Source organism: Coregonus clupeaformis, chromosome 20 (genome assembly GCF_020615455.1).
Source record: "Coregonus clupeaformis isolate EN_2021a chromosome 20, ASM2061545v1, whole genome shotgun sequence".
Taxonomy (NCBI): Eukaryota; Metazoa; Chordata; class Actinopteri; order Salmoniformes; family Salmonidae; genus Coregonus; species Coregonus clupeaformis.
The window spans coordinates 19,058,711-19,071,932 of NC_059211.1; the positions used below are offsets into that span (position 1 = coordinate 19,058,711).

A 13,222-nucleotide genomic window follows, 5' to 3' on the forward strand; every position below is an offset into this window, starting at 1 on the left:
AGGAATAGCCTTGGCCTTGCCCAAGAAGACCCAAATCTGCATTACTATACCGTACCAGTTAAAAGTTTGGACACACCTACTCATTCAAGGGTTTTTCTTTATTTTTAGTATTTTTTACATTGTAGAATAATAGTGAAGACATCAAAACTATGTAATAACACATATGGAATCATGTACTAACCAAAAAATGTTAAACAAATCAAAATATATTTTATATTTGAGATTCTTCAAATAGCCACCCTTTGCCTTGATGACAGCTTTGCGCACTCTCTCAACCAGCTTCATGAGGTAGTCACCTGGAATGCATTTCAATTAACAGGTGTGCCTTGTTAAAAGTTAATTTGTGGAATTTAATTTCCTTCTTAATGCGTTTGAGCCAATCAGTTGTGTTGTGACAAGGTGGGGGGGGGTATACAGAATATAGCCCTATTTGGTAAAAGACCAAGTCCATATTATGGCAAGAACAGCTCAAATAAGCAAAGAGAAACGACAGTCCATCATTACTTTAAGACATGAAGGTCAGTCAATACTGAAAATCTCAAGAACTTTAAAGGATTATTCAAGTGGAGTCGCAAAAACCATCAAGCGCTATGATGAAACTGGCTCTCATGAGGACCGACACAGGAATGAAAGACCCAGAGTTACCTTTGCTGCAGAGGATAAGTTCATTAGAGTTACCACTTCAGAAATTGCAGCCCAAATAAATGCTTCACAGAGTTCAAGTAACAGACACATCTCAACATCAACTGTTCAGAGGGGACTGTGTGAATCGAATTGCTGCAAAGAAACCACTACTAAAGGACACCAATAAGAAGAAGAGACCTGCTTGGGCCAAGAAACACGAGCAATGGACATTAGACTGATGGAAATGTGTCCAAATTGGAGATTTTTGGTTCAAAACCGTCGTGTCTTTGTGAGACGCGGTGTGGGTGAACGGATGATCTCCGAATGTAGATTTCCCACCATAAAGCATGGAGGAGGAGTTGTTATGGTGTGGGGGTGCTTAGCTGGTGACACTGTCTGTGATTTATTTAGAATTCAAGGCACACTTAACCAGCACGGCTACCACAGCATTCTGCAGCGATACGCCATCCCATCTGGTTTGGGCTTAATGGGACTATCATTTGTTTTTCAACAGGACAATGACCCAACACACCTCCAGGCTGTGTAAGGGCTATTTTACCAAGAAGGAGGGTGATGGAGTGCTGCATCAGATGACCTGGTCTCCACAATCCCCTGACCTCAACCCAATTGAGATGGTTTGGGATGAGTCGGACGGCAGATTGAAGGAAAAGCAGCCAACAAGTGCTCAGCATATGTGGGAACTCCTTCAAGACTGTTGGAAAAGCATTCCAGGTGAAGCTGGTTGAGAGAATGCCAAGAGTGTGCAAAGCTGTCATCAAGGCAAAGGGTGGCTATTTGAAGAATCTCAAATATAAAATATACTTTGATTTGTTTAACACTTTTTTGGTTACTTTGGTTACATGATTCCATGTGTTATTTCATAGATTTGATTTCTTCACTATTATTCTATAATGTGAAAAATAGTAAAAATAAAGAAAAACCCTTGAATGAGTAGGTGTGTCCAAACTTTTGACTGGTACTGTATGTGTGGGCTGAACTGGAGTGACTATCATGTATCTGTAGAGCTAGATGCCTTGCTTTCTCTATTGTCAGCTGGACTTGTTGTAGACCCTCCCCTTCCTTTCGAGGGGAAAAGAGAGTTGGTGGCAGGGATGAGGTCACTTTTCCAAAACATGGCTCATGCGATGTAGCGAGCAGCCCTCCACCAGAACATTTCCTGTTGAAAAGCAGCGCTGAAAAAGTCGAACTCAGTGTTAGATTTATGGTGAATGCCGGGGAAACGGCTGCCTCAGTGATGACGGTAATGGTAGAGAATTGTTATGTAAAAAAAGGTAGACAAATATTTACAGAAACCCTCAACAGCTATTTGAAATATGTGCAATTAATTGCATTGCTTAGCTTATAGTAGCTTGGCCTCAATTTGTAGAGTCATCCAGTGTGTCCCTTAACAGTGGAATCCAATGATGGGATGGCTTTACAAAATTAAGACCTAGGCCTGCTATTAGTTATCCCCTACAATGAAATCGGGAGGGGACTGTGGATCTGTCTCCCTCTGTATGTTCGTCACACGCGATATCTCAGACAGCACTGGCACGATTTTGATTAAACTTGGGTGAATGATGTGCCTTGCCATCAAGATCCGGCATTTACAAAATTACACTGAGGGGCCCAAGGCAGGAGTTATACTAATTAACAGAAATGTGTTAGTCACACGCAATATCTCATTTGGCCCAAGGGGGTGGGTGGGGGGGATGGGACATGTTTACTGTTGCCTTGTTTTATATGGACATACAGCCATAGGCATTATTTTCAGTCGTTTATGGGATCATGATCTACAAGATCGCTACAACAACAGAGAACGGTGTGTATGTAACAGGCAGTTGTTGTTGCGCTTGCGTGCATCTGTGTGTGTGTGTGTGACATGGCTGTGGCTCACTGCTGGTGAGGATGAGGGGCGCAGCAGAATATGACTTCTCCCCCTGAGTGTGTGGGTTGCCCTGTAATTTGTTGCCTGTCATCAAGACCTGGAAAAAACATCGTGAACTGGCCTATTTGTGCTGAGTGGGAGCTGGAGGCACTAAGTGAGGAGGAGTGAGGGAGGGAATGGGTGGGATAGAGACTACGTGTTTATGTTACACTCCTCTAATCTGAGAAGCAGGCATCTGGAGCAAATCTGAGGCATTTGGAATTTGGCAGTTCCTGAGGGATACTGTATTTCAAGAAACACAGACAGCTTCTTTCTGCAACCTAGAACGGAAATCTTGTCCACAAGAAGTTGTACAACAGCTATTTTTTGTAAATATTCCGAAACAAATCAATGTTTTCCAGTTTATGATGAAAGAAAAACCTAGTTTGACTCAGTTTAACAAATGTACTCTTAATAACGACTTCTACATTATTTTATTGTTCTTAACTAGTTTCTGTGCAGCCGCAGATTCTCTAATCCTTCCAATGTGGGGATATGTTCGTGTCCAGCTGTAATAGGAAGTTCAGCTAATCTGCACAGCACCTTGACTAATTAGAATGAATGTCGTGAAGAAGCACACTGTTGTGTTCCCTCCATTGTGCTATGGCTAGGGCAAGCATTCTATAATTGCACTATTAGTTTGTGTTTGTTACATCTGTAAACAGCTAGTTTGTATTTTCTTGGCAAGTTGTGGCTAAGTTGTATTAGCCAAAATCGCTAATTAGCTGACTAGCTAGCTGGCTAATAAATGTACTGAGTCAGAGCAAACGTAGCTAGCTATACAGCCTGATACCAGTGATGGTGTAGACCTAAATCAGTGTGTTGTTTGTGCAACAGTATCTTCTAAATCAAAGAGGAATAGGCGAAGCTTGAATACGTTAGCTACATTAAGTAGCTAAGAGAAAACATTTAATGTAGCCAATGATTATAGGGTCCCCTAGGAAACACTGACCAACACTTTGGTTCCTACCCTGTCACAATAACTTCTCCCTGGCATTTTCATTCGTTGTCATGTGAAATAACACTGTATTCAAAGTGCCCACTATTATCTTCTAACTATAGAATTAGAATAATCATTCTTTTTCCATGATTCCAACTGTTCACCCAAGTGTTTTGATCTAAATCGCAAGTCAAATCATAATTGCAACATTTGGTTAAAAATAAGGCCTAGATTTTTTGCCCACATCGTACAGCCCTACGTGGCAGTGTGGAAATGATCTCAAATGAGTGCAGGAAATGCAGAAATTTATGAAAAGTTTAATTGAACAGTATAAAACAATCAGAATGGAGAATGACCCATTGAAATCACTTAGTCTGTGATGCCACCCTAGGGTAACGCACTACTCATAAAGCAAATGTAGAACTTGTATTATTCAAAAAGCAAATGTAGAACTTGTATTATTCAAAAACATAAAATACCGTCATACATTAAAAAAAATAAAGTGATATGATATTTTGGCCATATCGCCCAGCCCTAGCTATGGCTAGGCCTATGTGTTTTCCAGACCAGGAGTTGAAATCCTGGCCCTAGTCAAGTTATAGGCTAAAACTAGAGCCCAGAGTTGTGCCTAGTCAGGACAATCTCTTTGCTCTATGGCCCTAGAACCCTGTGTAGGAGGGACAGGGTCTTTCCTCCGTCTGGGAGAACGAAGCAGTGACAGCAGACATGTCCGACTGGCTGAAGCTAACCAGAGTCCCTCAGACCAATCTCCACTTGATGTCTCACGCTAATGGCCAGCGTCAGTGGATGCCATTCTCTTGTGATAAACTTGGTGTGGTGAGGCGGAGGGCTGGAGGGACTATCCGCTGCAATAATTTTAATCTGACGCCTTGCTTTGTGGAATATTAATGTAGGCTACGCTGGGCTTTGCTGTCGCAGTATCAACATTTTGTGCATAGCTTCTCCTTGAATGGCAACGAGAGATTACAGAAAATCCTTGTTTTTGGATTTGTTTTTTAATCATCCTATGTTATTACAACTAGCTTGTTCAGATACTTCAGGAGGGCTACATGTCCCAGCCTGGTCCATGCTAACAGGATGTGAGAGGGAAGTGTGTGGTGGAATGTGCCTAAGGCTATATGGAAACAGATGTGTGTGTGTGTGTGTAGGGTGCTCTAACCCTTTGTCGATCTCTCTTTCTTAGTCGAGCTGTCTAAGGAAATGTGTCCCACAACTCTGAACTCTGAACTCCGTACATGTGTGTGCTTGTGCATGCATGCATGTGTGTTTCTGCTCTGACCCTGACGTCTATCCATCTCTCTCCCTGTCAGTGGAGCTAAGGAGCAGTGACCCAGAACTGGATTGACAGCCAGGAAGACGAACCCAAAGTGAACTCCTTGGCCCAGCGTCAACACATCTTTATGATTCTTCCACAGACTGTATGACAGAGGTAACTTAACTTCAATACAACACATTTGTCGATCAGAAATACTACACTAGCAACACTACAACAGTTTTGAAACATGGTGACAGCTGACATAATGGAAGTTTATTACAAAGTAAACCTGTTTGAACAACGTGTTAATTTAACCATTCTGTGATTGAGACCAATAGTTTGGGTTTCTGATCCAATCGTAATGTAATATCTGGCTTGTCTGTATTGGCTTCTGTTCATTGTTTCTTGTTGCTTTTGTTCTTGGGCCACTTACCTTAGCTTTTATCTGTAGCTTGTGCAGGGCTTTAAGACATACTGCTTGGAGGTATAGGTGATGTCATGGTTAATCCCCTTCTTGACTTCAGAAAAAAACGAACCATAGGATTAACCCCTTGTTACCTACAGTACCTTTTTCTTTCTAATGTTACATTGGGGAGTGGGTTTCCCAAAGCATTCGTAGCTAAAGCGCAACGTTATTTCTCTCCACAACCAAGCTGCACAGCCGTGAGGGAGTAACAATTATAAAATCGATATTTGTTTGTCTTGTATGTGTGAATTAGCATAAAATATTTACCACTTTGCTCTTCTACTAGAGGTGTGATTCTGGGCTGGTGAGAGAAAAAACATACTACTTTAGCCATGAAGGCTTTGAAAAACCCACCCCAGACCAATGTAGCAAATTGCTTTTCAACAAGGGGTGGATTCAAAAACATTGCTAAATAGAGTCTCTCTTGTTTTAATTAGCCCAGCAGGCTTCTTTGTAAGCCATGTGAGAACATATAAAGGTCTTCAGGTGTACTTACAGTAAGAGCTTTATAGGTAGTTTATAGAAGGTTTCGTCTTGAATGAAAAAGATTTGGTACAGGTAATTTCACTATCAAGCGAAGAGTGTTAAGCTACGACGTCCTGAATAATATAATTTTAGGCTACCAGCCTCCTTACTTCTTAACCAAATGTCATGCTCTCTTTATCTCTGGGTAACACATGAAAAATACATACATACGTACACTAGCCTCAGTAACACACATACAGTGCACAGGTATCTGAGTCAGTGTTTCCCTTCTCTTATCAGGTTGTGAGTAGACTCTCTGGGGGCTTCTGCTGAAAGGTCTCAGTCCACAACCATGACTCAGTCTGTGCACGTCAACCCAAAGCTGCCTGGTAAGCACATTTCACCGATATCCACTTTATTAGACGTTCAGTTCCAGCTGGTATTTATCAAGTCATTATGTGTTAACAATGGATCATGTCTGGGACTTGAAGAAATTCAACAGATTTGATAACTGTTGTTGTAATGTTTTCCTGCGGCCTGCAGATCTGGGCACACCGTTTCTATTCTCCAGTCAGGAAGAGGCGGATCAACAGGGCTCTTATTCGGTCCAAACTCCGTATGGCTTCCAACTGGACCTGGACTTCCTCAAGTATGTGGAGGAGATAGAAAGCGGCCAACACGTCCGCCGGGCACCCGTCAACACTCGCAGGTCATCCCGGGGGGTCAAAGTCTCCCAGCGGAGCCCGAGTGTGGGGGGACGAGCCAGCGGCTGGACCTCCACAGAGTCCCTCTCCTCACCCGCCAGCGAAGATGGTCGTGCGCCCCCTCCTCCGCCCCCACGGAATCGCATCGGCTCCGCTCCCAGTGAGGGGCAACCCCTGTCCCCGCTATCTGTCCTTAGCCCCCCCCTCTCTGCTGGCACCAAAGTGCCACCACCACCTCCGCTACGTAACCCCAGGGTAGAGAGGACTCTCCTGGAGACCAGCCTGCGACTGCAGCAGGAGCAGAGCCACCAGCACCAAAATGTCACCTGTTTCCAACTCTCTGACCCACCAAGGCAAAGCCCCAGGGCTGTCCCTACCCATGTTACCCCAGCTAGTGCAGCAGCCACAGTAGATGGCCAGCCCTTGCACCTGTCCTCTGCCGCCCCCAGCCCATCTCAGAGTAGCTTGACCAGACCCAGTCCCCACTCCTCCGGTAGGAGCACCCCAGCCTCTAGCACCGGAATGGCTTCTCTGCCGCCCAGCCAGTTGCAGACGGTGAGAGAGCAGATGGCCACTGCCCTGAGGCAACTGAAGGAAATGGAGGAGCGAGTGAAAGGCGTCCCAGTGCTGGAGAGAGAGGTGGCCAAGCTACGTGCTGAGAAAGACATGCTCCTTCTGGCACTGCAGGAGAAGAAGACCTTGGTGGCCCAACAACAGGCTACAACAGTAGTGAGCAGTACTACCACCACCACGGTGGACGCAGGCACACAGAGTCCGGAACGTCCTCCTTTTTCCCCCAAGAGTCCCAGAAGTCCCAAGAGTCCCAGCAAAGTAGGGGACCTCAGAAAGCTGACAGAGAAGTTTGAAGGCAAGACAGAGACAGAAGGAGCACATTCTGAGAAGGTTCCGGAGAAGGTTGTGGAGAAGAAGTCTGTGGCCGTCGGGGACGACATGTTGCTGGACGCCGGGGTCTTCTACTACAGCCAAGGTGTCAAGGATGCCTCAGAGGGCACGCCACAGGTGGACGTCTGTGAGAAATGTGTGGCCACGGAGGCACCGGCCGTCCGCGAGGAGGGGGTGCAGGTTGGGGTGGTGACAGAGGAGGCCTCAGTTTGGGTGATGGAATCCCAGCTGGGGCTGAGCAGTGAGGCCCAGAGGGAGATCGACACCCTACAGGACACCATCAAGTTCCAGCAGGAGTCCATCTTGGCTCTGGAGGGGCGACTTGGCCAGGCTGATGAGGACCTGGCGGTGCTCAAAGCCCAGGAGCATGAGAGGAAATCCAAGGCAACGTCTGAGAAGGGGGTCCTTGCCAAACCAGACTCAGCCCATGCCCAAGTGGGGACTGAAGCCTCTACAACGTCCACGCCAGCTTCACAGCATGTCGCAGTCTCCTGTTGTCCTGAGGTGGTTGACGCTTGTGTAGGTGAGGATTTGAGAGCCGGACATTACGACCAGAGCACTCAGACTGACTCTGTGAAGAGCCCTGCAGAAGAGGAACCAACCCCAGTAGCACTGGTCAGCACTGGAAGTCAATGGGAGAATCTGTACGAAGAGGAGACTATAGGGCAGAAAGCTCCAATCACTGCGCTGAAGAAGAGACAGATGACCATTGCGGAGTATAAGGTCACCCCTGGCGAGGAGACGGTCAGTTTAGCTGAAGGAAAGGGAGGGAAAGAGGAGGAAATGGCGCCCAGGACACCCACAACTCCAACAATGGTTGAAAGTGAGTGCCACGTGTATTTATTTACTGTTATACAATAGTTCTTCATATAGAATATACATTATTCCCCCACACTAATAAAGCAGGTATAAAATAATATAGAATTCAATGTAGTAGCATATTGGTTGGGTCACTCACCGAATCCGTTGTTGCCACAGGTATGCTGAAATCCATCATGAAGAAGAAGGATGGGAGTAGTTCCGGGGAATCACGCAGCAGTGGCAAGAAGAGCTTGCAGTTTGTTGGCATTCTCAACGGGGGGTAAGTGGTGCTTTGCCATCAATTAATGTGCAAAAATCAGCACATATTACCATCACACTGATAGTACACAGGGCATATTAGAAGAAAGTTATGACCAATGTTAAAGATAACTAGCTAGACTTGTGCTTCTGTCCAGGTATGAGTCGACATCTAGTGAAGAGGAGGAGGAGGAGGAAGAGGAGTGTTCCTCGGGCGGCAGTGAAGTGGATGATTGCTCAGACAGTAGTGATGACGAAGATGCAGAGGCAGCTCTGGAGGAGACCTCTGATGAAGAGAGGAACATTAATATGGACGACACCGATAGTGATGATATGGCCTTAGCAGCAGGGACTGGAGCCACTGAGGACAGTTCAGATGCAGTGAAAGAGAAGTATGCTTGATTACAACTACAGCTCAGAGAACTGTAATTGTTGGCAGATAACAATTTTAAAGGGATAGTCAACAGAATTTTCATAATTTGTTGAAAGTTTGCTTTCCTTGAAAGAAGTCTGTTGGGAGTAAAATTGTAATCTTCTATTTTGGTTTGTAGCCTTTAGGTGGCCTGCATTTGCTTAAGTTAGCATAAATGCTAAGGGTGTAACGGTAGCAAATCAGGCCTGAATTATCATATCAAACCCTACAATTACCGCAGCCAAAGTTATTTCGCAACATTATCATCTGTGAAGCTATGAATGTGTAAATTATTGACAAGGAATTATAGCCAAGATGTTTACAAAAATGAGTTGAATACGTGATATAGGAGCCTCATCTTACATTGCACAAGTGTTAGTTCCCGGTCGGTCACTACCCATAGATAACTTCCACGTCTAATTGCAGTAATCCCTTGTCCTAGGTTTGAGCTGAGTGCAAAAATGCGTGAGGCTTCTCTCATTCTGAAGAACCACCTGAATGATGATGTCAAAACACTGAAGAGTAAAGAAGTGGTGGGTTTCAGCATGTCTCTTTAATTCCTCGGTTTTATTATATCCTGGAAATCTTGAATTTCCTTTACAAAATTAGCTGCTACCTGATTTTTTGAAACAAATAACTTGTTTGTTATTTCCAATCCACACATAATCTCTCAAGTGTTCCCTCTAAGTATTAAGAGTGGTATTTTGAAGTTCCATGACTTGAAGAGGTGGTTGCACGAACAAGTCTCCTTTGTCCAATTCATGCCACACTAAATATGCCACACTAAATATGATTATAAACACTTAAGACCTCTGCATGGTTCTAAAATGTCTTCCTGATGTTCCAAGTGTTTATAATCATATTAGTATGATAACCTTTATGTAGCCGTATTCCATCAGTGATCTTATCCCACATCCTCCCTCCTTACCCCTTGTTTTGTCCTGTAGCTCTCCAGCACTCACACTGTGCAGCTGGAATGGTTCCGCATCTCTAGTGCAAAGATGGCCCAGCCGCCCCGTGTCTCAGACTACCTGATGGCCTTCACTGAGGTCTCCTCTGCCCTGCTGGCCCACGTCGTCAACATGACCGATGGCAATGGGAACACGGCCTTGCACTACAGCGTCTCCCACTCTAATTTCACTGTGGTGGGGCTACTACTGGACACAGGTTAGTTGGAGTGAGGAGTGTTCACTTATCTCTGGGAAGTTAGGGTCCGGGCATATGACCTTAGTGAAGAGATCATGTCATAATGAATCTTCAGAAGTTTGGTATTTATGGTCACATTAGTTATGCCATTTATTTATCGTCAGGAAGTTTCCATGCCCCGGGGTTTCACCATGGGGTGGGTGTGCTCTGTGCAGGCATGTGTTGTGTAAATAAGCAGAACAAGGCAGGCTACACTGCTATCATGCTGGCGGCCCTCTCAGCTGTGAAAGAGGAGGATGACATGGTGGTGGTCAGGAAGCTCTTCAGTCAGGGCAACGTCAACGCCAAGGCCAGCCAGGCAAGTCCTTCTCAAATCACTTCAAATCCAGTCTATCCCCTTAGTCGATGCTGCTTGTGTGTGTTCGCTAACACCATGCTAACTGGGCTACGTCGTGTTTAGGCTGGCCAGACAGCGCTGATGCTAGCCGTTAGCCATGGACGGCAGGAGATGGTGCGGGCGCTGCTGGACTGCGGGGCTGACGTGAACGTGCAGGATGACGAGGGCTCCACAGCGCTCATGTGCGCCAGCGAGCACGGCCGCGCCGAGATCGTCTCGCTGCTCCTGGACCAGCCGGGCTGTGACATCTCCATCGTGGACAATGTGAGTTCCTTTGCTGTCTGTCTGGCTGTTTACCCTGTACACTCAGTGTGTCTTCACACGCTTCCTCTTTCTTCTACCTCTTTTCCGTTTCACGCTGAACTGAAAGAACTAGGCAGGTCAAAGCAAGTGCTCTGATAGGCTTTTGCCATATTGTTTTATATGTCCTATCTTAACATCAGTGCTGCAGATGAAGGAGTGGAGAGCAGGGGAGGAAGTCACTAGATTATTGCAATGCACCCAAGAAGTGAATATAAAAACACATATTACATTTATTTTATAAATCCTTGTTTGTTTCTTTTTTTAATGAACGCACATTTTTAAGTTAGCAATAAGACATAATATTTGTATAATCTGTACACCAGTGTTTTTCTACAGTATGACTTTACAGTGGATTTTTCTCAGACTATTTTGAACCTCCAGTCCAGACTGATATCTAAGAGCACACGTTACATTTACATTTAAGTCATTTAGCAGACGCTCTTATCCAGAGCGACTTACAAATTGGTGCATTGAACTTAGGATAGCCAGTGGGACAACCACCTTTCTTTTTTTTCTTTCTTTTTTTTGGGGGGGGGTAGAAGGATTACTGTTATATCTGGGGCAAAATGAGTTAGTCATGCAGCACATGGAGTGAGTTTCAGTAGGACACAGCTAGACTGAGAGGGGCTGGGAAAGTATTTAGGAAGATGTTTTTTTCAACCCTGTGACAATTGGATACAGCTAATTCTTCAGGACTGTGAGGCAGACAGAAATGTGGGTTAACCCTTTGCTGGTTTGAAGACCTAGATCAGGGGTGGGCAACCTTAAGGGCCACTGTGGGTGCAGGGTTTTATTTCAGCCAACTCGGAACAAATCCGATTAATCTACCCGATTAATCCAATCAAAATGTTGATAAGCTACGATTAGTCAGTGTGTTGCTTGGCTGCCTGGAAGAAAAGCCTGTACCCACACCGGCCCTCGCAGTGTAAGATAGCCCACCCCTCACCTTGACTGTATACAGTAAAGACACAGTTCTATATTGCATGAATTGCATATAGCTTCTTATTCTTTCTAAACTGTGTGATGAGGCTGTGAATGGGCAGGAATCTTATCTGTGTCCCGCCTCAGAGGGTTTATAGCAAAGCCTGCTGTCCCTTTTGTCTTCCTCCCTCTCTAGGATGGCAGTAATGCTCTTTCCATCGCCCTGGAGGCCTCTCACAATGACACAGCTGTGCTGCTCTACGCCCACATGAACTACGCCAAAGCCCAGGCAGCTGTGAGTTCCCCAAACTCTGGTCTTGAGGCCGAGGGGCCTGCCTGGTTTTATATGACAAACAGCCAGTTGGCCTTGAATCCAGTATAGGTCACACTCACAACATATCCGTATCATGCGCAATTTCACTTCTATTTGAAGTGGGTAATATTAGCGCCTCGGCTACACTCCAATGTTTAGTTTGGGTGTGGTATGTTTGCTGCTAGTTGAAAGATCATGTCTTGGCATGTGTAGCGGTAGTGACCCCTAGAGCATATTCTTTACAGCTATATGTATTTTTACTGTATATTGTAATTTTTGCCCTGTTTTACTACTATCACTCTGACAACATTGGTATATTTATTTCAGGGGACGAACAAGTCTCGAAGCCCCACTAGTCCTCAAAAGACATGGCCTGCTGCGGAGTGATGGGCCACCAAGATGGAAAAACAAACATAACTGGACATAAGCGTTGAAAAAGCTGTATTTATATCATGGCATACGTTATTCATTTGTATTGTTAATATAAGATTGTTATTTTTCCATAAATGTTGTTATTATATACGATACTAATCTGCATTTGCAACATTTTTGACTAAGTCAAGGTCTGCAGCATCTATTTTTCTATGATACAGTAAAGCAGACCTCACATTTATTTGCACTCATTTTCTGTGTTTAGTTTGAGTTCCCCTCCCCCTTTAACTGCCTTCTCAATCTTCATGCCAACATAGTTCAAGTCTGCACTAACTTTCTATGCCTTGTATATTTATGTAATGATTTTCATGTAAAAAAATAAACATATATTTACATAACATGTGACACTGTTACATTTTGTACTAAGCAGATATGGCAGAAGAGGTCCAGATGACATACTTTCTTTTAAAAAATAAATAAGGTTCATGTTATGATGCGTAGCGTATATTCTTCTGTCAAACGTGATCAAGCTATAAAGGTGAGCTTTTGTTTGAATAGTATTTCAAGCAATAACCATCCTGTCAGACATTATCAAGCCAACTTTTAATGCAAATTAATGTAATAAGATTACATTATATATTCTAATCTATTACACAATTTATCACCAGAAAAATAAAAATTGTAAAACATTAAAAAAGTTCACCTTTTTAAATAAAACATTTACATTTTACATTTACGTCATTTAGCAGACGCTCTTATCCAGAGCGACTTACAAATTGGTGCATTCACCTTATAGCCAGTGGGATAACCACTTTACAATGTGTTTATTTTTTTGGGCTTGTTCCACCATTGGGGTGCCAGAGCAGCGAACAGTTTTGACTGGGCTGAGCGGGAACTATGCTTCCGCAGAGGAAGGGGAGCCAGCAGGCCAGAGGTGGATGAACGCAATGCCCTCGTTTGGGTGTAGGGACTGATCAGAGCCTGAAGGTACGGA

At 44.4% G+C, this 13,222-nt stretch overlaps 1 protein-coding gene across 1 annotated transcript in view; it reads left to right on the forward strand.

Annotated features, from left to right (window-relative positions):
- Positions 1-12,719, forward strand: part of LOC121533643 (KN motif and ankyrin repeat domain-containing protein 3) — a 28,922-nt gene extending 16,203 nt beyond the window's left edge. Inside the window, exons 2-12 of the mRNA XM_041839764.1 lie at positions 4,823-4,941; positions 5,999-6,087; positions 6,242-8,128; positions 8,284-8,386; positions 8,523-8,756; positions 9,219-9,309; positions 9,724-9,943; positions 10,138-10,280; positions 10,383-10,583; positions 11,740-11,838; positions 12,184-12,719. Of these exons, the coding sequence (XP_041695698.1) occupies positions 6,051-6,087; positions 6,242-8,128; positions 8,284-8,386; positions 8,523-8,756; positions 9,219-9,309; positions 9,724-9,943; positions 10,138-10,280; positions 10,383-10,583; positions 11,740-11,838; positions 12,184-12,243 (3,075 nt within the window). The 5' untranslated portion in view covers positions 4,823-4,941; positions 5,999-6,050 and the 3' untranslated portion in view covers positions 12,244-12,719. The remainder of the gene's footprint in view (positions 1-4,822; positions 4,942-5,998; positions 6,088-6,241; positions 8,129-8,283; positions 8,387-8,522; positions 8,757-9,218; positions 9,310-9,723; positions 9,944-10,137; positions 10,281-10,382; positions 10,584-11,739; positions 11,839-12,183) is intronic.
- Positions 12,720-13,222: the final 503 nt, after the last annotated feature.